We start from the raw sequence: 23,097 nt of genomic DNA on the forward strand, positions 1-23,097 counted from the left end.
TTTAATCATGGATAAGGCTGTTTTAGATCTCATGCTCTGGGGCAGAAATGGAGCAAACCAGGAATGTTTTTCCCATTTTCATGCAGGAGATCAGGAATGAAGCACATCCTGAGGCAGGGTGGTGGGCTCAGCAGCTCATTGATGCACAATGCTGAGCAAACCTTTCCCTTTATAAAAATAACAGCAAAAATTGCTGGAAAAATCCCTGGATTGCTCATTTAACAGAAAAATGAGACTCAAATTGTTTCCACTCCCCCAGACTGGGTTTGCATGAGGTTTGTATGTCCAGCGTGCTGGACACCAAGTGCTCTGTGCTTCCCAAGATCCCAGCCCAGGGACAGTGGTGAAGAATTTTCCATGCTTTTCTTACAGTCAGTTCTTCAGCATCCTGAGCTGGGATTTATATTGCTCTTGTGCAACATTTAAGGAAAGAAATTCAATTTATTCTCGCTTGTCATAATGGAGTGCCTGAGCACCAAGCTCTCGTACTTAATGTTGCGTTTTATGCCTCAGCTAAACAATTCAAAAATTACATCTAAAGCTTTTAATATACTTGTAATGAAAACAGCATCTCCGGAAATATGTTCCCCCGACCTGGGTGTTGGGATTAAACCAGAGGAGGAGGACTGGAGCCACAATCACCATCCCTGGGTGAGAGTGCAGTGCTGCCCTGAGGCTTATTCTCAGCTTTAATTTTATTTCCACTCCATAAAAATAATAATAAGCTCATGAGAAGATGCTCCATGAAGCAACACAGGGATGCCCAAGGGCTGTTCCTGGGCTGGGGGACCACGATGGAACCAGGATGGGACTGGGATGAGACAGGAATGGGGACAACAGGAAAAGAACAGCTCGTTTGAACCAGGGACTTTGGCACTGTTGGTCAAGCTGTGTGAGTTTTTGACATTACATAAAAGTAGTCCTTTACCCCCAGAAATCTAACAGTTGCTGAAAACCATCACTTCTACACACATTTCCCATTTTCTGTGATGTTTCCTGATGTTTTTTTTGTACAGGAAGGATTTATGAAACTGTTGTCTGCAGTTTCCATACACCAACCGAACAGCCTGACTTATCTCACCAAGCCCAAATGTTCAACAGATGAAGAATTAGATCAATAAAACACCTGCAGGAAGATGCAAAACAACACCCCTGTATCAAACCTTGCCAAAACAGAGCCATTTAGAATAACTTTGTCCCATCTTGAATTGCTCCAGAGGCAAAAAAAACCCCACCTTGTCTCTTCCTGGCTTTGCTCACCAGGTACTAAGCATGGAAACATTTCTCCCGTGAGGTTACACTTACTTTGCCTCCAAAGCCAAGGCGATGATTCCTGCGACCATGGGGGCGGACACGGAGGTGCCGGTGTGGCCGTCGGTGCAGCGGTGACGGAGGTCCGTGGTGACCTGTGTGAACAGAGAAGCTGCAGCCCCTGAGATGCTCCTGGCATAGGCATGACCCCATCCAGCACCCCAGATTTGCTCAGAATGCTGCCAGAGCAGAGCTGAGCCTGCTGGTACCCATCCCCTGCCATGACTCACATGCCCTCACGGTGCCCAGAGCCTCAAAAATGGGCTGCAGATACAATTGGTGCATAAAGAAACACCATTTCTTACATTTTTCTTTGCTCAAAGGGGCAGAAACTATTTGAAATGGGAAAATAACATCAGTTTTGTCAGGGTTTTCCCAGGCACTCACCAATAGGATAAGGGGGCACGATGGCCTCAAGCTCTGCCGGGGAAATTGAAGTTGGAGATCAGATAAAAATTATTTCCAGAGAGAGTGCTCAGGCATTGGAATGGGCTGCCCAGAGAGGGGGTGGATTCCCCATCCCTGGAGGTTTTTAACCTGAGATTGGCCATGGCACTGAGTGCCATGATCTGGTAAAGGGACTGGAGTTGGACCAAGGGTTGGACTTGATGATCTCAGAGGGCTTTTCCAACCCAATTGATTCTATGGAGGAAGAGGCAGATGGAGTGGTGGGAGCAGGGCAGAGCTGGCGTGGATACACGTCCATGGGTGCATGTTGATCAGTGCCAGATTAAATGCTCTCCTTAAAACCTCCAGCTCCTGGGTTTGGGCAAGAATTTCCATTTGCATAAGGGAAAAAAAAAGCCATTTCCAGCTTTTTTGCTCCAGGACAGAGCATGGTGTTTGGGTGCCAAAAGCTTGGAGAGAGGAGGGAAGCCAAGAAATGCTCCCTTGGTTACATTTTTAAAAGTCTCCTGAGTTGATCTGGTGAAGGGGAAGGACCACCCATTTCCACCCCAAGGTGTCCCTGAAAGCTGCTTTTTTCCCCCAGCAACACTCCAGTAGCACTGGACTGTGCTGTCCTTAGCCATGGAAATGCTCCCGAGTGCCATGAAAATGGCACTTGGATTCTATTTTCTGGATGGAAATTCATCTTTTAGATGTCAAAACCCCCACTCCTGAATATGAAAATTAATCAGCTTCTAAAAAACCAAACATTTTTTTGGTCAAAAAGCTCATTTGGGTGGAAAATTCCCCCCCAGCTCAGGTAAGATGCTGTATCAGTGGGTGATGCACCAGGATGTCAGTAATGAACAGCCTTGATGAGACAAGAACACAGTGGCTCTTGGGACAGGGCAAATATAACCTGGGAGGCAGGAAAGCTGCTCTGATCCACTCATGCACACACTTTCAGGCAATTCCTGACCTCCAGAAAGTCTCAGCTGTCCTTTTGAGGCTGCCACATCCCTGCCAAATGCCTCCATCCTCCCTCTTTTTTCTCTCTCAGGCTAAAAATCCTCAGAATTCTCATTTTTTTCTTTAAACAAGGGACGGTGAGGAAGCACTCTGGGGAACAGGTAAATATTTACACAGGTATTTTTGCAAACCTCCAGTCCTTTCACCCATTTACCAAGGAAAACACCACACCCCTCAGCTCTTCATGACCAGAGCAAAGCCCCCTGCAGAGGTAAGGGCAAAGCTTGGGCCATCACCCCCAGCCCAGCCATGCAGAAAACACCCAGGAGATGCTGCCCCACTCCATGCTGGGGCAAAACTCACTATTTTCCGCTCGTAAAAAGCCCCACTGCTGTAGGTGGTGGCGAGGGTGGAGGCACATTCCTCCAGGTACCAGGGCTTGTAGCCATTCTCGGTGGTGCTGCTGATGGAGATGGTGTAGATGCTGTTGGTGTAGCCGTCACAGGAACAATAATCACCCTCTCTGCCACCGTTCCCCGACGCCCAGACGAAAATGGAGCCCAGTCCCTTGCGACCCTGTGGGCAGAGAGGAGGTGGAGGGTTAGAGGAGATGTTTGTCCAGGATAAGAGGCCATCTTGGCACAGGGAGGATGGGATAAATCTGATTTTTGGGTCTGCTTAGGGTAGAACGATGGGACCCAGTGCTCAGCCCCCTAATCAGTCCCCACACATGTACCCAGCCTCAATTTACAGGCAGCAATTTCCCACAAGGATGGGAGAGCCTCCAGCAATGGGATTTTGATATTTTCCACAGGCTGTTCTGGGGGAAAATATCTTAGGTACTCAGAGTCCCTGGACCAGGTGGTAACACCTGTTTCCATGAAGAACTGGCAGGGAACCCCCAGAACCCCACATCGCCTGAGCCCACAAAGTTCCTCACAAACCACCCAAACAACCAGAAACCTTTCCCCAGCTTATTCTTTAGGTTCCTTCTGTTTGTTTATTACTTTTTAAATCCCTACCACTTGGCAGAAACATCTGATGGAGCCATCCCCACTGGGCACAGCTGTGAGAGCCCACTGGGAACTAGGGGGGCAGGAAGGGTGTACCAGCCATCCAGACCTTCCTGGAGCCAGGGAAAATCCCACCTGGCAGTGGCAGCTGTGGTGCCATCTCAGGCCTCTAATGAAGGCAAAGTTCTCCATCCAATTCACTGCCAGGACACCCAGGAATAACCCAGCCCTGCGGGGGTTCTCAAGCAAGGTGCCGCCATCCCAAAGCAAGGATTTCTGGTGATCCAAGGGGGTTAGGGGCAGGAAATGAAGTGGCTGGTTCTCTTCCGTGCCCTGCAAGGCAGGGCTCTCCAGGGAGGATGGCACAATGCCGGGCTTGGCAGGCGATGGAAGACACGCGGAGCAGCCCCATCCTCCCCGTGGCTGCTCCTGCCACCAAGGGGTTTCGGTGCTCGCCTGGGCAGATCTGGTGTTTACCTCCCTCCCACTGCTCTGCTGCAGCTTCCTCCACAAAAAATAATGAAAATAATAATAATAAAACAGCTTTGCTCTGGAGGAATTCACTGGGATTTATTGTGGGTTTTAAGCGCCGGGGGGAGCGGGATGTTTATTACCTGTCTCGCCCCCCTCCTGGGGCAGAGGCTCTCTGAGCTGACCCTGCCTCTGGATACACAGGCTAAGTCAGGCTCTTTCCTTACTTTATGAAAGTTTTCATTATCTGGGCTGCCTCCCAGCCAAACTGGGTGGGTATTTCCCTAGCAAAGATTAATAGAGCTGTCTGGAGCTCTGCAAGAAAAAGTGCAAATGCCAAGGGAACTTTTGCTCTGCTCCGCGTCACAGAGAGCTCAGCCCAGCTCGCCAGCCCACCAAGCCTGCTGCTGGCATCTCCCATCCTGCTTTCCAGGATTTCCTGGATCTCCAAGGAGGCAGCATCCCAGCCCACGTGCTCGGCGCAGACAGTGACCATCCAGTTTTCCCACACCAAAACCCACCCAGCTCCAAGGATGAGTCCCACTGCATGCAACCCAAGCTTCCCAAATCACTAATCGGAGGGATAAAACCAGGCACCGATCACCAAAGCATGTAGAGACATAGCAGTGATTTCAGCTGGGATAAGAGGGAAGGGAGTCCAGAGCTCCCTTGCATCCTGCACCCCAAGTGTTGCACCCGTGGGAGCTGAGGAGGCTGCTCAGACCTGGTCCAAGCCCACACCCCCAGGATGGCAAGGCAAGGCTGTACAGGAGGAAAGTGGGTTTGGAGCCATCACAGTCACATGAGGGCATGAACAGGCACATGAATGACACTACAACAATGCACATCTAACTCCTGACAGCATTTTGAGAGCTCAGTATTGCAGCTCCCTCAGATTGGAACAATCCACTCTTTCCCTTTGCTGTCAAAGAAGGAACTACCACAATTCCTGTGAGCAGATCCCAAACACCCAACTTCTTCATTTGCCATCCTCCTAAGCCAACACCGTGCTAGAGGGGCTCCTGGCTGCTATAGAACCTGGACCTGGGTGTTATTTTAACCAGAGTATCTCCCTCTGTCCAAGCTGGGTATGATCCAGCTCACCCCAGGGGCTCATGGCTGGTTGTGGGATGCACAGCATCTCCTGCTTCCCCAGCACTGCAGGACCTGAGTGTTTGCCCAACGGCACTCCATGAGCGACCAGGATAAATTTCCCCTCGTTAGCTCAGGAACTAATAAAGTGTGGCCAGAGGAACAAGAAACAAGATGATAAATTACACCAGCGCAGTCCTATCGCTAATAGATAAAGGTTATTTTAATGTTTCCATTAAAAACTCAATTTTAAGGATTTATAACTCAGTTACAGCTGTTTGCTCGGGCTAAAGGTGGCAGTTAACTATCTGCTTGCAGCTTTCCTTGTTGTTTAAGGAGAAGTTGGCGATTATGAGCTGTGAATGCAGGATAGAGGGTGCTGCAAACACCAGTGGCACTGGGGGGACAGGGGTGTCCCCTGGGAGACAAAACAAGCCTCCCAAAACAGTGGGGCTGTGTTGGGCAAGGACCCTGCTGCCACCCATTTGCTTCTGCATGGAAAAATAAGGTCTAAAAAGCAGTTTGTTCCCCCGTATTTACATGGCATGAACTCCCCGGCACTTCAATGGATTCCTCGGCAGGCTCATGGCCCCAGCAGGAAATCAAGTAAACAGTGGGAAAAACACTCCACCCCATTTTTAGATAAGAGACAGGCTGCTCACCCCAGCCTGTGGCTGCCCCGAATCCCAGCACGGTGTGAGAAGAGGCAACAGAGGGAGGAGTGCAGGAAGGGTGGAAGTGGGGGGGTCACAGCCCAGCCTGGGGCTGCTGGCAGCAGAACCCCAGTCCCAGATTCTCTGAAGCACCCAGGGAACACCCAGAGTGGAGCCCTGAGATGCCGTGACACTTACCCACAGCACCCACCAAGCTCCCAAGAAAGGTCTTTTTCCTGATGCTTTTAGCCAATATTGGGCATTTTTTTAAAAAGTGCCCAAAAGGAGAAGGGGTATGGGAAGTCCATGGCATCCCCAGCAGGGATTGACAGCTGTCAATCACATGTGGCACCAGCTGAACTTTCTTGCTGGAGCATTTCAAGGATAATAATCTATTGTTGGATCCTGTGGTGGCACCCGTGTCCCTCCCCAGCTGTGACATATCCATTCACTCCGAGTGGAAAACCAGGGTAACACTCAATGTGGCAGAGTCCTCTGGGAGAGGATGCCAAGGGCCATAGGAGGATGAGGAGGGGCTGGAGATATTGAGGGGTGTCCACTTCTGCCCACACCAGGATCTGGGGGGGAACAGAGGTGCAAAGTCACCACCCCCAAGAACCACTTTGGGTTTCTCATCCCAGCAGAGCTTTGCAACACAACCTGGGGCCTTTCTGCTCTGCCAGGGCTCTATCCAGTCACTGGTGGTGCTGTCGGACACTCCCACTGGGGCCGGCCACACCGAGAGGTCCCACCGGGGACACACCATCACCCAGCACCTCCCGCCATCACCATCCTCAGCCGCAAAATCCACCACAGCTCTGAGGGACGCCGGGGAAAACTAGGAAAAATTAGAGATGATTGGCTCCCTCCCACCCCAGCCCTAGTGCTGCCATCACCTCCGGGGGCCGAGCTGCCCATCCCTGAGCCAGACCCCGGGCCGGTCGCAGCCCTGGCACGCGTTCCCACAGGACAGGAGGAGGAGGGCGAGCGCATGTGGGCGCTGTGGGATCCACACCTTTTTAATGCCTTGCTCAAAAGCCTGTTTGGCCAATAGACCAGGTCCATCAACTGTCTTCCCATCATCATCTGGCCCCCAGCTCGCGCTGTAAATGTCAATGTAATCGGGTCTGATGCCAAGTGACTTCGCTTCAACAACATCTGTTACATCTCCATCTAACATACGAATGCCTAAAAGCACAAAAACATCAGACATTAGGGCTTCATGGCGTGGATGACAGTGTGAGGATTGCAATCAAAGGGCTTTGTTAGCGGCGGCGGAAACCACACGGCTCAGGCGCGCCTGGAATAGCTTCAACCCGCGGCCCTGCATGCCAACGAGCCTGGCAGCGGGATGCTGGGGAAGTTCTCTGTGTTGCTGCCTTCATGGCAAGGGATGGAGAGGGGGGTTAAAATTCACTTCCCCTCTGTTGGTGGGGAACAAACGGGTGGTGGGAGTAGCACTGCATTCCCCAGCAGCAAAATCCCCCCACTAAAAACCTTTTTCCCTTCCTTTTAATTCATTAGCTGATGCATCTGTCCACTTGAAAGACACTGGAGTTTCCTGATCACTCATGCACCCCCAGCTTCAGGCATACTGGTGGGATGAAGCCTCTTCCCTTCAGTGGGGATGACAGTGCCTGTCCCCAAACCCCATCACTGCCCAGCTGATGCCAAGAGTTCTCTGGAGTGGGAGAAGCTCCAGGCTGTGGTTTGCACAGCCAAAATCAGTCAGGATCCCAACCCATGGCTGAACAATGCCCACCTGGGATAACCCTCACTTCCAGTTGGGAATGCCAGCAGGCACCAGGTGCTGGTAGGCAGAGCCCCTCAGACAGAGTGAGATGGGCTGGGGGATTGCTGCAAACCCCCAGCCTCCAACTGCTGCAGTATGAGAGTACAGCCCCCTCTGCCCTCCATCACCCCTTCCCTGCTGGATTTCCCCTCTGCACAGCAGGTAGAGGGTGCCAGGCACCCCAGTGGGCTGCCCAGAAACAGCCCTTGAAGGAAAAGAGATGCTGGAAATTTCAGCATTGTATTTTGTCAGCCAGGGAGAGTCTGGTCTATAAAAGTGCATTTCCCCTTCCACATGTATTTTGTCTTAAAGCAAACAAATGCAGGCAGATGTCATTCCAGCTGCAGCTGCGCTTTGGACACCAGTCAACTCAAATATCTCTCTGACGCTGTCCCTGATCAGCCAAAACCGAGCTTACAAATGTAAAACCAGGGAGCTGAGCAGTTCCCAAAGAATTCCTCTTTGTCAACAAGAAAACATGAGGAGAAGGGGAGCAAAGCTGAGCCTGGTGTCTGAGCTGCACTGAACTGCGGCACAGCAAGGAAAACCAGCTGAGGGAGGGGGTTTGTGCTTCCTAAATGTGGGCATGTGCACCAGCAAGCCCAAAATCAAAGTCAACCCAAAGCCAACTCATAGCCAGCCCACAGACAACCACCCACAATGCCGGACTCACCGGTCAAATAATGGGGAGCAGGAGGGAGCAGAGATGGATGCCGCAAAATAAATGAGCTTTGTGCCACAAAGGGAGCAATACCAAGCTCCAAAGTGAGCATTTGAGGAGAGGGAAAAGGAGGAGGCATGGCAGGAGCCCTTTCCTTGAGCAGTGATGTGTTTTGCCCAGAGCAAATGAAAAGCAACGCAAGAGCGCTGAAGAGCGGCCAATAAAATTAGATGGGAGCTCTCCAAGTGTGACAAATAGGCTTCCCCAACAAGTTGTGCTCATTAATCGCTGCTTTATTTGTGTAATCCATCTAAAAATCACTCTCACTGCAGCTATAGCGTGTTTTCCTCCATGATCCCAGACCTGATATGGCTCAGACTCTATTTTTCCCCTTTGCCTGTTGACATTGTGGGAAGCCCTCAGCCCCCAGCCCTCTGCCAGGTGCCTTGTCTCACTCAACACCTCCCCAGCACACCCCCGAGGCAAGGCACTCGTTAAAGGGAGCAAATTAAAATGAGACCCACAGGTCGTCATAAAGTCAACAAGTAACGCTCGTCTCCACGGCAGCTGCAGAGAAATGGGCTTGAAAAGAAGCATGAAGGGAATGGTCTGATCCTGCAGGATCCAAAACTGCACTAAACCCCACTGGGAGCATTGCCCTGCTCTGCTGCTGCTTGGTGTGTGCTTGGAGATGGGTTTAGAAGCAAGAAGCCTCTAAGAAGCAAGAGGCCATCACAAGTGTAGAGGGCACAGGGGATGGGATGACAAGCCACAGCCTTTACACCCCCCATCAGTCCTCCATTCACCCTCCCTGGGATTATTTCTTCCCTGTGGGGATTTTCCCTGCACAGCCAACCACTGGAGCGGCTTGGCTGGGAGTAGGATCCCTGTGGGCACTGCTCCCATGCAGACATAACCCTAACAAAGAGCTGCTTCCTGCACAGCCCGGATGAACAAGCCAAGAGGAGGAATTAAGGCCCAAATCCTCCACTGGGCACTTGAGTCCATGCTCCTGATGGTCACTTCTCCCAGCACTGTAGAAGGGCCTGTAGTAAAACTCCCTCTCCTGTTCCAGCCATGCCAGGGATGGGGTTGAAACCCCAGGACAAGGACCAACTTGGCTAATGCAAATGAACTCTGATGTTAGTTACCAGCAGGGTCCAGTTTGGTGATAAAGATTCATTTGCTTCCCACACGTCATGTTATTTGAAGGACTCTGCTAAAATTCCTCCCCTAAATGTAGCTCAAGCCTCACACCTCCTTGGTGTTTTTCCCATGAGGGTATTTTGGGGGTCTCCTCAGGCCCCTACTCCAAGCAGCTCATCTGCAGATATTAAACCCCACAAATGTGTGACTTCAGCTTTGAAGCTCAACCACCGACCACAGCAAACACGGCCACGCCAAGGACAGACTCCCCAAGAGCAGCTGAGGACTTTGGGGGCAAAACCAGCACATCCTCAATCCATATTCTCCCCCCATGACCAGGATGCAGCCCAAGCAGAAAGTTTCCCCCCCAAAACACACGGAGCCAAGGTCCCTTGCACACCGTATCACCCACCCTCCCCCAGCACCCCTGGGGCTCCCTGCAGTCCAGGCATCAAGGAGGAGACTCTCCTGGCAATATTTGAGGGAGCAGCCTCCCACCACCCACCCTGGGAGCCCATTGGCAAGGCCAGGGTGGCCAGAGTCCCTCAGGGGGATGGTGAAGGGCAGGGGAGCTACAGAGGTGCCAGCCTCACCTCCAATGCGGGCGTTGTAGGCAATGCCCACGATGCAGTACGAGTTGTTCGCCGCCGCTGCCACTTCCCCTGCACAGCGAGTGCCGTGCCTGCAAAGAGAAATCCCCGTCAGCTGATGTGCATGGCAAAGGGGCCCTCCAGCCACCCCTCACCCAGCACCCAAAAACCAGCCTTGAGGCCAAAGCAGTGGAAGAAACTGCTCCAGGAGATGCAGAGCCCTTACCCAAAACCCACAGCACATTCTGGGAGTGCAGGAAACTAATACAGAATGCAATTTGCAGTTTGCATTTTGCACCTAAATCCAATCTGTTGTTTGCATTTTACACTTCCATGCAACTTGCTCTTTGCCTTTTGCACCTAAATGGGATTTCCTTTTTGCATCTTGCACCTCCATACAATCTCCTCTTTCCTTTCCACACATACACATCCCACTTTATTTCAAGCCCAAAAACTGCATCCAAGGTTTGCCATCTCAGCCACCCATCCTGACTCCATGTGGTTTAATCCCTAACCAGGGCAGGGAACCCCCCAGTGCTGTGGTTGGATGGCTCAAGGGTTCGTTAGCGATTAACATGGTTGGCACTGCCTGGATTTGGATTAAACACAATGACTGTGCAAAGCCCCTAATGGAGCCTCCTTTGCAGTGCTGGGCATGGGGAAAGCCCATGGACCTCAGGACACCCCAGGGGGGACACCACTCAGCCCCAGGGGGGACAACACTCAGCCCCAGGGGCCCCATAGATCCTGGCTCCTTGGCAATTAGCATCATGGCAATTAACATCACCTACTTATTCTCATTGCTGGCATCGTAGCGTGGAGTTGGGTCATGGTCATTCCCATTAACGTCGTAGCTTGCAAGAGGGTCCTGAAAACATGTTGCCACCATTAGATTCAACTTAACAGGCAGTTGTGGTGGTCAGTAGCTGAAGTGGTGGCCAATGGAGCCAGGCAGGGCAGAAAATCACATTTCCCCCTCAGTTTCTGACTGTTTCCTCAGGATAAACAGTCTTAGGCTGCAGCCCTGCATATTTCCCATGGGAAACAACCAGCTACCTCAGGGACTGCTCCTCTGAACCCCCAAATCCTGCTCATCCAGCACCCCCTTCTCCCCACTGTGTCTGTTTGGTTTCTGAGCTGGGGCTGAGCGGGTTCATGCAGGTTTTTGGCTCCACCCTGGTGAGCAGAGGGAGGTGGCTGCTTCCCAGGCAGCTGCAAAGGGAGTTTCCCCCCAAACCTTCTTATCTAAAAACCTCATTTCCTTCTTAAAATCATCTCAAGCTTTCTTTAACAAAAAAGTTTTCCTCTAAATATGCCAATGCACAGACTTCAGCTGTGTTTATACACTGAGATTCCCCATAAATCAGCCCATGGTGAGGATCAGCTGCAGCCCGTTCCCAGCCCATCCATCCCCCAGCTCACATAGTTCTGCAGGAGGTCTGGGTGGTTCCTCTCTATGCCGTCATCCAGGATGGTGACCACCACGTTCTTGCCTGTGTAGCCCCTCTGCCAGGCTGACAGGACGTTCATCTCCGACCTGCACCGGCTGTTTTTATCGCCGCAGTGCTACAGGGACAAACACAGCTGCAAAACGGCTGCAACCCCATTCCAGCCCCTCTAAGCAAACAGCCAGGCTGGGAGCCCATTTAATCAACCAGAAAATATATTTACAGCCCACCCCCTGCCATATAACTCGCAGATTTGTTATAACTTTACTCCACAGATCAAGCCCATCCAGCAGCAGTTAATCCAGGCAATGCTATCTCCCTATTATTCTATTCCTCTTCCATTTTCAAATACTGTGGGCTCTTGGGTTTTGAAGTGCTCATTTCCTTTCCGCCCTTAATTTTCAATGAATTTCCCTGTCAAATACAGATCGATGACGCAGGCAGGAGAAAAATTATATTACAAATAGATGGCTGCAGCTCTGGGATGGGTAAAATGCAGCAGTGCTGCTCCCAAGCCTTCACTGCACAGACCATGACGAGGGGCTACTAACGAGGGTGAAACACTTCAAACTAGACTCTCACACGTATGAGCACACAATTTTAAAATCCTGCTGCCGAGCACATTTGCTGATATGAAGGTATTTCATAACAGGCTGAGCTGAGAAAAGACTGATGATGCATTTGCTTCAAAATAAGCAACCCCTCCTAAAGCACAGAGTTCCTTGCGGGGAGATACTCACCAGGTACCACATGTTGGGCCACACTGGGTCGTTGAAGGGCAGAGCATGAGGCTCCCCTCGGACCTGCCTCTTCACCCGCCGCTTCACCTCCTGCTGCTGCAGCCAGTCCACCTGCAAGCAGAGACATGGGTCAGCACCACCCTTGGGCACAGAGCTCGGAATTGCCCACTGGAATGGGATAAGGGATGAAGAAGCGACACCAACCACAGCCTGGACCCATCCCAGCATCACCCCATGCTCCGCAAACCCCCATCTCCTTGCCCAGAGCTGCTGTGGAGATAGCAGGTCCATTTGGAAGGAAAAGGATGGATGGATAGACAGACAGGGCGAGCTCAGCTCTTTGTGGTCTCTGAGCCAGGAACCAGATTCCTCTCCTGGAGCAGCAAAACCCCTGAGCATAAATAACGTCGCCGCCGAGCGCGTGCCTAAAGCCCCCGGCTTAATAAAGCACAGAGGCACGCGCTGGATCCTGCTGGAGACAGACAACATATTTCAGTGTTTAGTCAAAGTTTTGGAGAAGACTCAGGTGCTTGGCTTAGTTTTTGGGCTGATCTTTTCTGCTGGCTGGGAGGCAGCAGCTCAGCCCTGAGACTTTGCCTCCTGGCTCCAGAATTGCTCATCCTTCAAGCTCCTTCCTCCTGATAAAACAACAAAACTGGGGGATTTACCCAAGCACAGCACACATTTCCCAAAAATACGTGACAAGCATAGTAGATCTGGGGGACATGGCCAGCTCCAGAGAGGTGTTTTTGGCACTGGCTGGGGGCGAGGTGGCCTTGTAGCTGATCACTCTGACATTTGTTTGCTTTTCAGCAGGGCATGACATGCTAAGAGAACAAATGGGAAATGATCCGGAAAAGGTCAGGATTGGGAAACACTGGTTGGTGTTTGCACAAAAAAGGGCTTTCCTGCCTTCAACATGGAGGTGAAGCCCAAGTTTGGTGCAAAAAGACTGTAAAAATAATGTTCAGAGAGGACAGAGGCACCAGCTGATGAGTTGGGAGGACTCTGGCACATCCCTTCTTGCTGGACACTCTTCCTGATGGCTCTGGGTCTTTTGGGAGCTTCTCACAGGGATGTCTCTATTGTTGTGACTGAGGGTTTGTAAAAAAAAAGAATCAAAATCCAAAACACAACTTCTGTTGGGCTCATTGATGTAAAACTGTTGGCTGAACCGAGTTCTTGCAGAGTTTATAGCTTTGTGCCTGGGATGGAGGTGGATGGGGAGCTCTGCGTGTCAGAAACCCGACAGCTTCCAGCCTAGAGCTTGGGTTCGAAACACATATATATTTTAAAGAAAAAAAAACACAGTTGAAAGGAAAAAATATATATATTTCATAGAAAAATGGGTTTCCATGCTGCCTTGGCTGACGACAGAGCACCGCTTTGCTTATACCGTGATGGATTTAAGCACTGCAAGCAAAAATACCACTTCATGGTCTAGTTAAAAAAAAATAAAAATACATTAAAAAGAAGTTTTTGCTTTTTTCTTTAAAGCACCACTCCCTGGCAGCATTACCATGGGTCTCCTTGCCCAAGACACAGCTACTGCCTTTCCCTGCAGCTTTGCTGGATGCAGAAATGATGGGAAGATATGGGATTTTGTGGGGGTTTGCCAGGAGCTGTGATGCCTTGCGGGGTTGTCTCCACCTCAAACACGCTCCAGATCAGCCCCAGTGCTGCCAGCCTGGAGTCGATGGAGAAGTCGTGTGTGGACATGGAGAAATCAGCAGTTTAAGGGCATTGATTTCAAGGGGAACTTGATAAATCAATGTGGCTGGCATGGGAAAACAGGCGAGCAGGAAGGAGCCTGGGGCGTCCCTGCAACAGCTCCTGCAGCTTGTGAAACCCCAGTCAACATCCATTGTTAAGCCAGGGTGGGGGAAAAGCTTCTTGGAAATTTAAAAAACAAAAGGAAAGCCTTTTTACTCCTAGAAATGGCCCAAGCTGTTATAGTCCTGAGATCCGGAGGTCCCTGCCCTGCACCTGCAAACCCTAATTATTGCAGAACCACAGACTGGTTTGGGTTGAAAGGGACCTTAAAGATCTTCTCATTCCAACCCCCTGCCATGGACAGGGACACCTCCCACCAGCCCAGGTTGCTCCAAGCCCTGTCCAGCCTGGCCTTGGACACTTCCAGGGATGGGGCAGCCACAGCTTCTCTGGGTACCCTGTGCCAGGGCCTGTCAACCCTCAAAGGGATGGATTTCTTCCTAATATCTCATCTAACCCCACCCTCTGTCAGTGTGAAACCATTCTCTTTTGTTCTGTCACTCCAGGCCTGTGCCCAAAGTCCCTCTCCAGCTCTCTTGGAGCCCTTCAGGTACAAGTAGCAGTAAAGAGGTGACTGTGAGAAGCACCAAAGGACCCCACAAGGCAGCAGAGTCAACACTGAGCAGAACCCTTTGCCCTTCCTGCATTCAGAGCAGCAGTTTTATATGTTCCCCTTCACGGTGAGATTTTCAGCTGGTGATGCCCCAGCCCAACCAGACAGGTTGGCTCCACCAAACATGATAACCAACATGGGTGAGGGTGCAACTCCCCTCCCCTTGGAGCTGCAGAAACTTGACTTACACCAGTGGATGGGCTGAGTTAAAGCAGAGATCCAGGATAGATAAGATGGTTCCAGCAAATGTTTGCCATGGCATGGCAGAAAGAATTAAGGTGAGGTGGATTTTGCCATGGTGAGTGATCAGAGGGACAGGGACTGAGGCCATGGCATCCTCTGATCAGGATTTAGGGACTGGAGCAGTGAGGTCAGAGGCTCAAACCCTGCATGGACCAACAGGAGCATCCCAAAGAACCAGGAAAGTTTATGGCAATATTCGAGCTGCATGTGGAGCCCTAAGAGGGGTGGCCCAGCATGGTGCAACCAACTCTGCACCCACTGCCCCTCCACACCTCCTACTCTCCCCACTGTCACCTGCCCTCAAAACTGCTGGATTTGCCATGTTCTTCCCCTCTTTCCACACTGATTGGCTCGTATCAGCCCCAGGCAAAGCAGCCATGGCCACAGGGTCTCCTGGGGCAAGAGGGCAGCGTGGCAGCAGCAGGGTGAGGGCCCAGGGCCATGGGTGCTGCCCTGGGTGTGCTGGGTCTCCCCTCTCTGACTCCTCCCCAGGGAGGAGAGCTTGGCTGTGGTTCTCGTGCCACCGACCCCCACGGCAAACATCTAAATAACAGCTCTGGAAACAATAGCCCCTGGAAGGCAGGAACCACACAACATCTGCAAACAACTGGATCGGCTGGTTCTTCAGGATTTCTGCAAGATTTGTTTCTAGCTTGCCTATTCCAGCTCCTGTCCTTGTGCCTCGAGGTGAGGTTTTCCTGCATGCATGGTAAGCTGGGGCCATCCAAATGCATCTCCAAAAGGATTTGCAAACGTACATGGGAGAGGGGGAGAGACAAGGCATGCCAACAGGTCTTCAGCTGATAAGGAAGGATTAAGAGAATAGGAGCGAATTGAACCAGCTTGCAGCCCACAGAGCAAGGTAAGGTAAATGTTAACACCACTAAATGCCAATTGATTTAGTTTGCATTATAACCAGACTCATTTAAATGGAGGTATTTCAGATGCAGAGCTGAATTCATCATTTGCTGGGACGCCTGAGCACCTCCCCGAGGGCGAACAGCTTTAATTAAAGCCCAGCACAGTTCCAGGGCACCAGCTCCCCTCGCTGAGGTTTCCCCCGCTGGCAAGGCAGCCACGCGTGCGCCTCCTCGGAAATGTGCTACAGACCTTGTCCAAATATTTAACAGCAAATTTCTCCGGAAAGCCGGCTGGCTGGGGAGGGCAGGGCTGCTGGGAGCGTCTGCAGACACGTGGGTGGGACGTGTGGTGCTGAGTGGGTTCGAGATGTCTCAGGAAGAGCATCCCTGGGGTGGCTCTGAGCGTCACCAGCGTGGCCAGGCATCGGTGCAAGCACCAGCAGCACCAAAATGGCTTTTTCTTCGTTTATGTTCCCCTCTCCAAAAGAAGAAGACCCTCCCCACCATTAACCTGTCCTCAGCTCTGCAGAAGTCTCACCTTGCAGGACTCTGGGGGAGCTCGGGGAGAAGGACAGCCAAGGCAGAGCCGCAGCCCTTCCCCATCACTCCAGGCCCAGCTCACCCAGGTCCCTCCTTGCCTTCTTCCCCCCCTCCCCATTACTTTTGTCAATTCAGCTGTGCTGAAAATCCCCTCGGATGCTTGCTCTAGGAAAAAGCAATGCAGGGCTATTGCCAAGGATTTCACACATAGCAACCATTGAGGCAGCAAGTGTTGTGGCAACTGGATCAACACCCTGAGCATGCAACAGCCTTTCTATCCTGGAAAGCTTTTTCCCCCTTTTCTTCTGCCTGGCTTTCAGGCAGATGTTCGTGTTTAGTCACTTTTAAGTATTTTTCACCATCAATCTCCATACCCATGTCCAGTGAGTCACCCTGTGCATGCACAGGGCCCTGGTTCAGGGATAACACGCCACCCCAAGATGCTTTGGCTCACACTGGACCCAGGCCAAGCCAACAGGCTCCTCCAGGGGGAAGCAGTGACCCCCATCCCATGATCCCCACCGAGTTCTGGGGACCCCGGGCCGCCCAGTCTCGTACCTTGGGGTCCATGCGGAGGAAGTTGTGCGGCCCTCGGCTGCTCAGCGTCGAGCGCTTGAATGTCTTGCTGTGGTGAAAGTGGTAGTAGTTTTCCAAGCTTCCAATCTGAAAAAAAAAAGAGTTGTGTTGGGTTTTTTTGTTTGTTTGGGTTCTTTTTTTGTTTTTAAGTCTATTTTCCCCCCATTACCCCAAGTCCCTCACTCACACTGAGCCCCCAGGATCCAGGGGGGCATTCAGGATGCTGGCACAAACCCTGGTGCCACTGTGCCCTGCACCCCAAATCCCTCACTCACACCGAGCTCCCAGGATCCAGGGGGGCATTCAGGATGCTGGCACAAACCCTGGTGCCACTGTGCCCTGCACCCCAAGTCCCTCACTCACACTGAGCTCCCAGGATCCAGGGGGGCATTCAGGATGCTGGCACAAACCTTGGTGCCACTGCTGTGGCAAACGGCGTTGGTGGTCGGACACTGCACCAGCACAACAGAGCCCGGAAAACATTTTTATGAATTTTTACCCATTAAATGCATCTTTGCAAACTGCCTTTCATCAGCTCCCAAGCAGAAATAATGAGCTAAAAATGAGCTCAGCAGCTGCGGCAGAGCCAGGGGAGCTGTGCTTCATCCTCCTGCCTTCCCCACCCGATGCTCTGGCTTTGCCCCGGCAGCACAAACAGCCCACGAGCAGAGGTGATGGGATCCCTGCTAGCCCTGGGATGCTCCTGGGAAGTGTGGGATAAATGTGCTCAGTCTGGAGGCAAGGACAGCCCCATTTGCAGGGAAACACGGTGCCAGCCACACCACCCTGCCAAGCCCCGGGGTGGCTGTGCTGCCTCCGGTCCTCTCATCCTGGCATCTGGAGACACCACAACTCCTCTTTTTTCATCCTAAAAGCATGGATAAAGTCCTGGGGCTATGCAATGAGCCCAGGGATCTCAGCCAGGCACTGCATGTGAAACATCCCACGGGGATTCACAGCCAGAGGGATGGGAACGACCCAAAAGCTGCACTCACTGGTATGCAGATCCCAGATCATACAATTTGGGTACAAACTGGGACTTTGCTGTAAACTCCCTTTTGCTTGAGGTTGGTTTTATTTTTTTAAAACCAAACCAACAAAAAACCACAACAAAAACCAACCAAAAAAAACAAACTCAGAACCAAACCACATCCATTGTGAGGAGCTGGGTGTTGGGATCCAGGGACATTCCCTGTGTCTGGCTCACAGGACCAGGGAGAGCCATGCTGTGAGCACCCATGTGCACCATCTGCAACACAGAAGCTGAGGTAACATCTCTAAGGCCATGTGTGACCCAGGGGCCAGGGTGACATTCCTGAGGCCAGACCCCTGAGGGCAGGGGGAGCAAACAGGTTTGTCCGGATCAGACTCTAAAGCAGATGACAACTACTTACATCTTTATCACACTTGATACCTTGGGATGTGCCAGTGCCTCTTACAAGCATTAAATATTTAATTAGTCTTGCTCTGCCTTTTATGCCAAATTGTCAGTTCACCAACTTTACTGCTGTTAGTGTGATATTTGTAATTCGTTTCCACTCAAGTTCATTTAAACCCTCCCTCTTCCTCCTTCTCCCTTTTATTCTTTGCATTACAGCATAGCTGGGCATTTTCTTTAACATAAAGCAGTTGATCATCACAATCTGCATTCGCCTTTTAAAACCCATTCATCAAATCCACTCATGGGAAGGAGAAGGCTTCAACCTCTCCATGTTTTGGGGAAACCTTCAGCAAGGCCATGCTGTTTCCTGCTCACTCTGCCTGGAAATGGGGACATGGGCTATCCATAGAATCCTGGAATGGCTTGGGTTGGGAAGGACCTTAAAGATTATCTCCTTCCAAGCCCCTTCCACTAGACCAGGTAGCTCCAAGCCCCATCCAGCCTTACCTTGGGCACTTCAAGACATGGGGCAGCCAGAGTTTCCCTGTGCCTCCTCACACCCAGAGTAAACAATTCCTTCCTAAGTGAAAAATGTCTTCCTTCTTTCTCGCAAATAAATGCAAAATCACTACACAATGCAAATCAGCAAAAGGACAAGGGAGGGTGATGGCCAGAGCAGCAGGAAAAACCTCCCTCTGTCCCAGGTTCTGTGTCCTCCTGGGATTTATAGAGGGGGAGAAAAAAAAAGATAAACCTGCTCATGCTGGGTCTAACTTGAAAGACTGAGCAGAGGTTGGTTCCAGTGGCCTCCAGAGGCCCCATTCTAGCTAAGGTATCTGTGAAGAATTTAAAAATGCCTTTTTTTTTAATAGAAAAGGATTTGCTCTCCTCCTCATGGTCAGTCAGCTCAGTGAGGGCTCTGCAATGCAATCACTCCAGCAGGTCACCCAAACCATCCCATGTCTGCGAAGTGCAGCTGCGCTGGTGTGGTTCAGGAGGATGGTTCCAATCGGAAGGCTCTGAGCACTCCTGGGAACACCACCCATTCCCATCAGGGACAAGGGCTCCAGTTGCTGAGCCTCAGGAATGTCATTCTCAGATGGTCACAGATGTACTCAGCCCAGTAAAGATCAAGCCCAGAGCTGCAAGTTCCAGCATCTCCCAGATGACAGGAATCCAGGAAAGCTCCAAGTCCAGCCCAGAATGAATCCCATCCACCTCCTGCACTGCATGTGAGATCGCTGAGGTTGTGCCAGCCCTTCTAAAACTGTGTTGGACACCACAGGAGGAAAAATCCATATAAACGCTGCACCCAGGATAGGAACAGGCTCATCAGCACCCCCGGGACAGGGGCAAGGCACTGCCCATGGCCCCGGCCCGGCCCAGCACTCACAGCGCCCTCGGCCAGGGCCAGTCCCGGCTCGCCCGGCACAGCCCGAACAAAGCCCGCGGGGAGGAATGAGCAGGTTCGGGGGTGTAAAAGCTGTTTCTTTTGTTTAGTTGTTTGCCTCACTTAAACAGAAGTTGACGCAAGTGATTCCCCAAGGGAAATGTCATTCTGTCATGACCCAGAAGGGTTTAGTGTCTCAGTGCGTGGTTTGGGCACTGGAACAGCTCAGACCTGTGTGTGCCAACCCCAGCACTGCCTTTCCCAGGCAGTACCGTGTCAGGAGCCCCCAGAACTGCATCTCAGAGGAAAAGAGGTCACCAGCCACCATTGCAGGGCTAAGCCTCCTTGCACCCAGCTGGGTCTGCCAGTGACCATCACTTCTCCTCTCTCACCACACTGGACTCCACCCGAACATCCCCCCCGGGGCAGGGTGGTCCGCCCTTGGCAGAGTTTTCCAGCAGGTTTTGTTCCGTATCAGGCCCCCCAGAAGGGTGCATCTCCCTGGGAACTGTGCCATCTCCATCAGCTCCACAAGCAGATGATGCAGCAGAAGAAGTTGCGGACATTGGGGCCCCCCAGGGGCTCGACACAACACGAACCCCGAGCACAGCAGTGCCAATGTCACACGCGAGCACATGAGCACAGGGAAAGTGGTTCTTTGAGGTTTGGCCGAGGACAACATCCAGTGGGAAAAGCCAAAAGGGCTTGGGGAAGCCAAAGGGATGAAGGCAGGGCATTGAGAGCAGCTGGGGAAGCCCCAGCGGTGCACGAGCTCCCAGTATCCACGGGAAAGGCGGGAGCCAGGAACACCCTGATGCAACCACAGAAATATTTCCCCTGCTCTCCAGCCTGCACAGGGCTGCCCCGGGAAAGGGCTCGGGGGGAGGGATGGATGCTCCAGTGGAGACACAATTGTACCCGTGGGCCAGCGTCACAGGGATGAGCTCAGAAAACCGGGATGCTGAAGAAGGAGGGAGAGGCAGCAGATGCTCCAGCAGGGAAGGGACTCAGCAAAACCCCAGACCAGGAGCTGACGTGAGGTTGATGCAAATCGGGAGAGTGGGAAGTTCAATCAAGATATTCTCTGGCTGAAGAGGGATAAACATTGAAAAGCCCTTTGGGTTGCACAACCATCTTTGCCCAGCCCTGTGACAAAGGCATTTGAAAAATACAAGTGATTTTCTCCTTGATGGGATAAGAGGGTGGGATGTGAGGGGTTATCCCCCATGGGAAGCCGTGGACACGGGTGCGGGAGACAATGTCCCTAATCCAGCCTCCCCCCAAAAAAAGATTGTTTACGCAGCACCCTGTGATTTTAATTATAGTTAAAAGCAGGGTTGCGATATAAAGGAAGGTTATAATTTGGAGTCCAGGAGACACCTTGGGCAGGAGGACAACCTGAAGTGCCACCCAGCCAAAAAAGCACCATAGAAATAAAAACTCCGGAGGAAACTCCGAGGATACCAGCCCGCATTTGGGATTGCAGAGGATGAAGAAATTGAGAGGAAAACGAGCTGCTGTACTGAAAGTCGCCTTTAAGCCACCCGTGTGCTGCGGAGGATTGAAAGCAAAAGTTCTCCTCGTTCCCAAGATCTCAGACAAACCCGGACCAGAGAGTCCAAAGTTTGTTAAACCCGCAAATGCAACTTTCCGGGAGGGGAGGAACTTGTGCAACCCTCATAGCCGTGCGGGGCGAGGGCACCCTGAGGAGGGGCACCCACCCGGGGGAAAGTGGGGCCGGGGCTGCTCGGCCGGCCGCGGGTCAAAGCGCTCCGCCAGCGTCGCCGCATCGTTCTCATCCTCATCCCGACCGTTCCAGGGGGCTCCCGGGACTCATCTCCAGGTCCTGGGACGCCCGCCACCGCCTCGGTCCCGGGAGACCAGGCAGCTCGGCGGGACCTCCGGCATCGGGGAGATCCCGGGGTCCACCTCTCGACATCACCCTGGTGCCCGGAGCGCCGGCGGCTCTGCGGGACCCCCGCCACCTCTCGAGTCCCGGGACCCTCGGCAGCTTCCCGGTGTCGGGATCCACAGTGTGAGACCGCGGGCAGCTCCCTGGCACAGACAGCCCCAGCAGCTCGCAGCTCTCGGGATCCGCCGCAGGCTCCCGGTCCCGGAACCCCCGGCAGTTTCCCGGGACGACGCCGTCTCTTCGGTGCCGGGACCCTCGGTAGCTTCCCAGACCCCCCGGCTCCAGTGCAGCTCGGGGGCTCGCGGTGTGAGACCCGGGCAGCTCCCCGCTCGCGGGTTCCCCGCGACCCCCCGGCAGCTCCCCAATCCTCCCGCCAGCTCTAGGCGCGACACCCCCGCATCCCCGCGCCGGTGCCCCCGCACCTGCCCGCCGCCCGGAGCCCCCGCCGCCCCTTACCTGCCCCAGGCTGATGTACCCGTAGGCGGCAGCGAGGCGGGCGGCCTCGGCGGGGCCCCCCCGCACCCGCACGGCCCAGTGGTTGGTGTAGACGGTGCGGGCGGGCTCGGCGGCGGCCCCGCGCCCGGGCAGCGCCAGCGGCAGCGCCAGGGCCAGCAGGCAGAGGCGGGCGGGCGGCGGGGCGGCCGCGCTCCCCGCGCCGGGGCCGGCGGCGGGCATGGTGCGGGGCCGGGCCGGGCTGGGCGGAGCGGGGCGCTGCGCCTTTTAACCGGCCCCGCAGCCCGCGGGGGCGGGGGGATGCTCGGGGGGGGGCGGGGAGGGCCCGGGAGAGCGGGCGGACGGGGCGGCCCCGGCACGGCTCCCCCCGCGTCCCCCCGCCGGGCAGCCCCGCTGCGTGCCCGGCGCTGCTCCCCGGAAACCCCCCCGCGCACCTCTGCGGCCCCCCTGCCCGCCTCCGGCAGCTCCCCGCACCTCTCCTTGCATGGCCCTGCGTCCCCCGCTGCGTATCTCCGGACAACACCCCGTGGCCCCCCAGCATCCCCGCTGTGAGTCCCGCTACTGCTCCCCAGACCTCCCTCTGCATTCCCGTGCATGTCCCCGGTGCTGCTGACCGGACAGCTCGCTGCATCCCCGCCGCATGCCAGGGTGCTGCTCCCCGGAACTCCCCTTGCCTCTCTCTGAATGTCCCCGGACAACCCCTGTATTCCTCGCGTCCTCCCTGCGCGCCCCAGTGCTGCTCCCCGGACAGTCTCCTGCATCCCTCCGCGTCTGCCCGCATCCCTGTGCATGCCCCAGCACTGCCCTTCGGATTTCCCACTGCACCCCACTTCATCTTCCTTTGTATCCCCATTTCCCCCCAACCATCTCTCCTGCATCCCCCTGGGCACCTACTCTGCATCCCCCCAGTCAGCCCCCCATCCATCTCCCAGCTCTGCTCCCCAGGTAACCCGCAGCACCCTTCGGACAGAGCCCCTCGCATTGCCTTCACATTCCTCTGGATGTCCCAGCACTGCCCTCCAGGTTTTCCCCTGCACCCCACTGCATTGCACTTTGTGCCCCCACATCCCTCCTGGGCAGCCC

The 23,097-nt window shown here is 53.4% G+C and overlaps 1 protein-coding gene across 2 annotated transcripts in view; it reads right to left on the reverse strand.

The window, feature by feature from the left end:
- The window catches only part of PCSK6 (proprotein convertase subtilisin/kexin type 6), a 35,150-nt gene extending 12,908 nt beyond the window's left edge, over positions 1 to 22,242 (reverse strand). For both annotated transcript variants that reach the window (XM_071568460.1, XM_071568461.1), the window contains exons 1-9: positions 22,018 to 22,242; positions 16,861 to 16,965; positions 12,274 to 12,384; positions 11,508 to 11,651; positions 10,877 to 10,953; positions 10,089 to 10,177; positions 6,912 to 7,084; positions 3,031 to 3,243; positions 1,306 to 1,406 (exon numbers count right to left, since the gene is read on the reverse strand). In XM_071568460.1, the coding sequence (XP_071424561.1) occupies positions 1,306 to 1,406; positions 3,031 to 3,243; positions 6,912 to 7,084; positions 10,089 to 10,177; positions 10,877 to 10,953; positions 11,508 to 11,651; positions 12,274 to 12,384; positions 16,861 to 16,965; positions 22,018 to 22,236 (1,232 nt within the window). In that variant the 5' untranslated portion in view covers positions 22,237 to 22,242. The remainder of the gene's footprint in view (positions 1 to 1,305; positions 1,407 to 3,030; positions 3,244 to 6,911; positions 7,085 to 10,088; positions 10,178 to 10,876; positions 10,954 to 11,507; positions 11,652 to 12,273; positions 12,385 to 16,860; positions 16,966 to 22,017) is intronic.
- Positions 22,243 to 23,097: the final 855 nt, after the last annotated feature.

This window comes from Pithys albifrons, chromosome 13, assembly GCF_047495875.1.
Source record: "Pithys albifrons albifrons isolate INPA30051 chromosome 13, PitAlb_v1, whole genome shotgun sequence".
Taxonomy (NCBI): domain Eukaryota; kingdom Metazoa; phylum Chordata; class Aves; order Passeriformes; family Thamnophilidae; genus Pithys; species Pithys albifrons.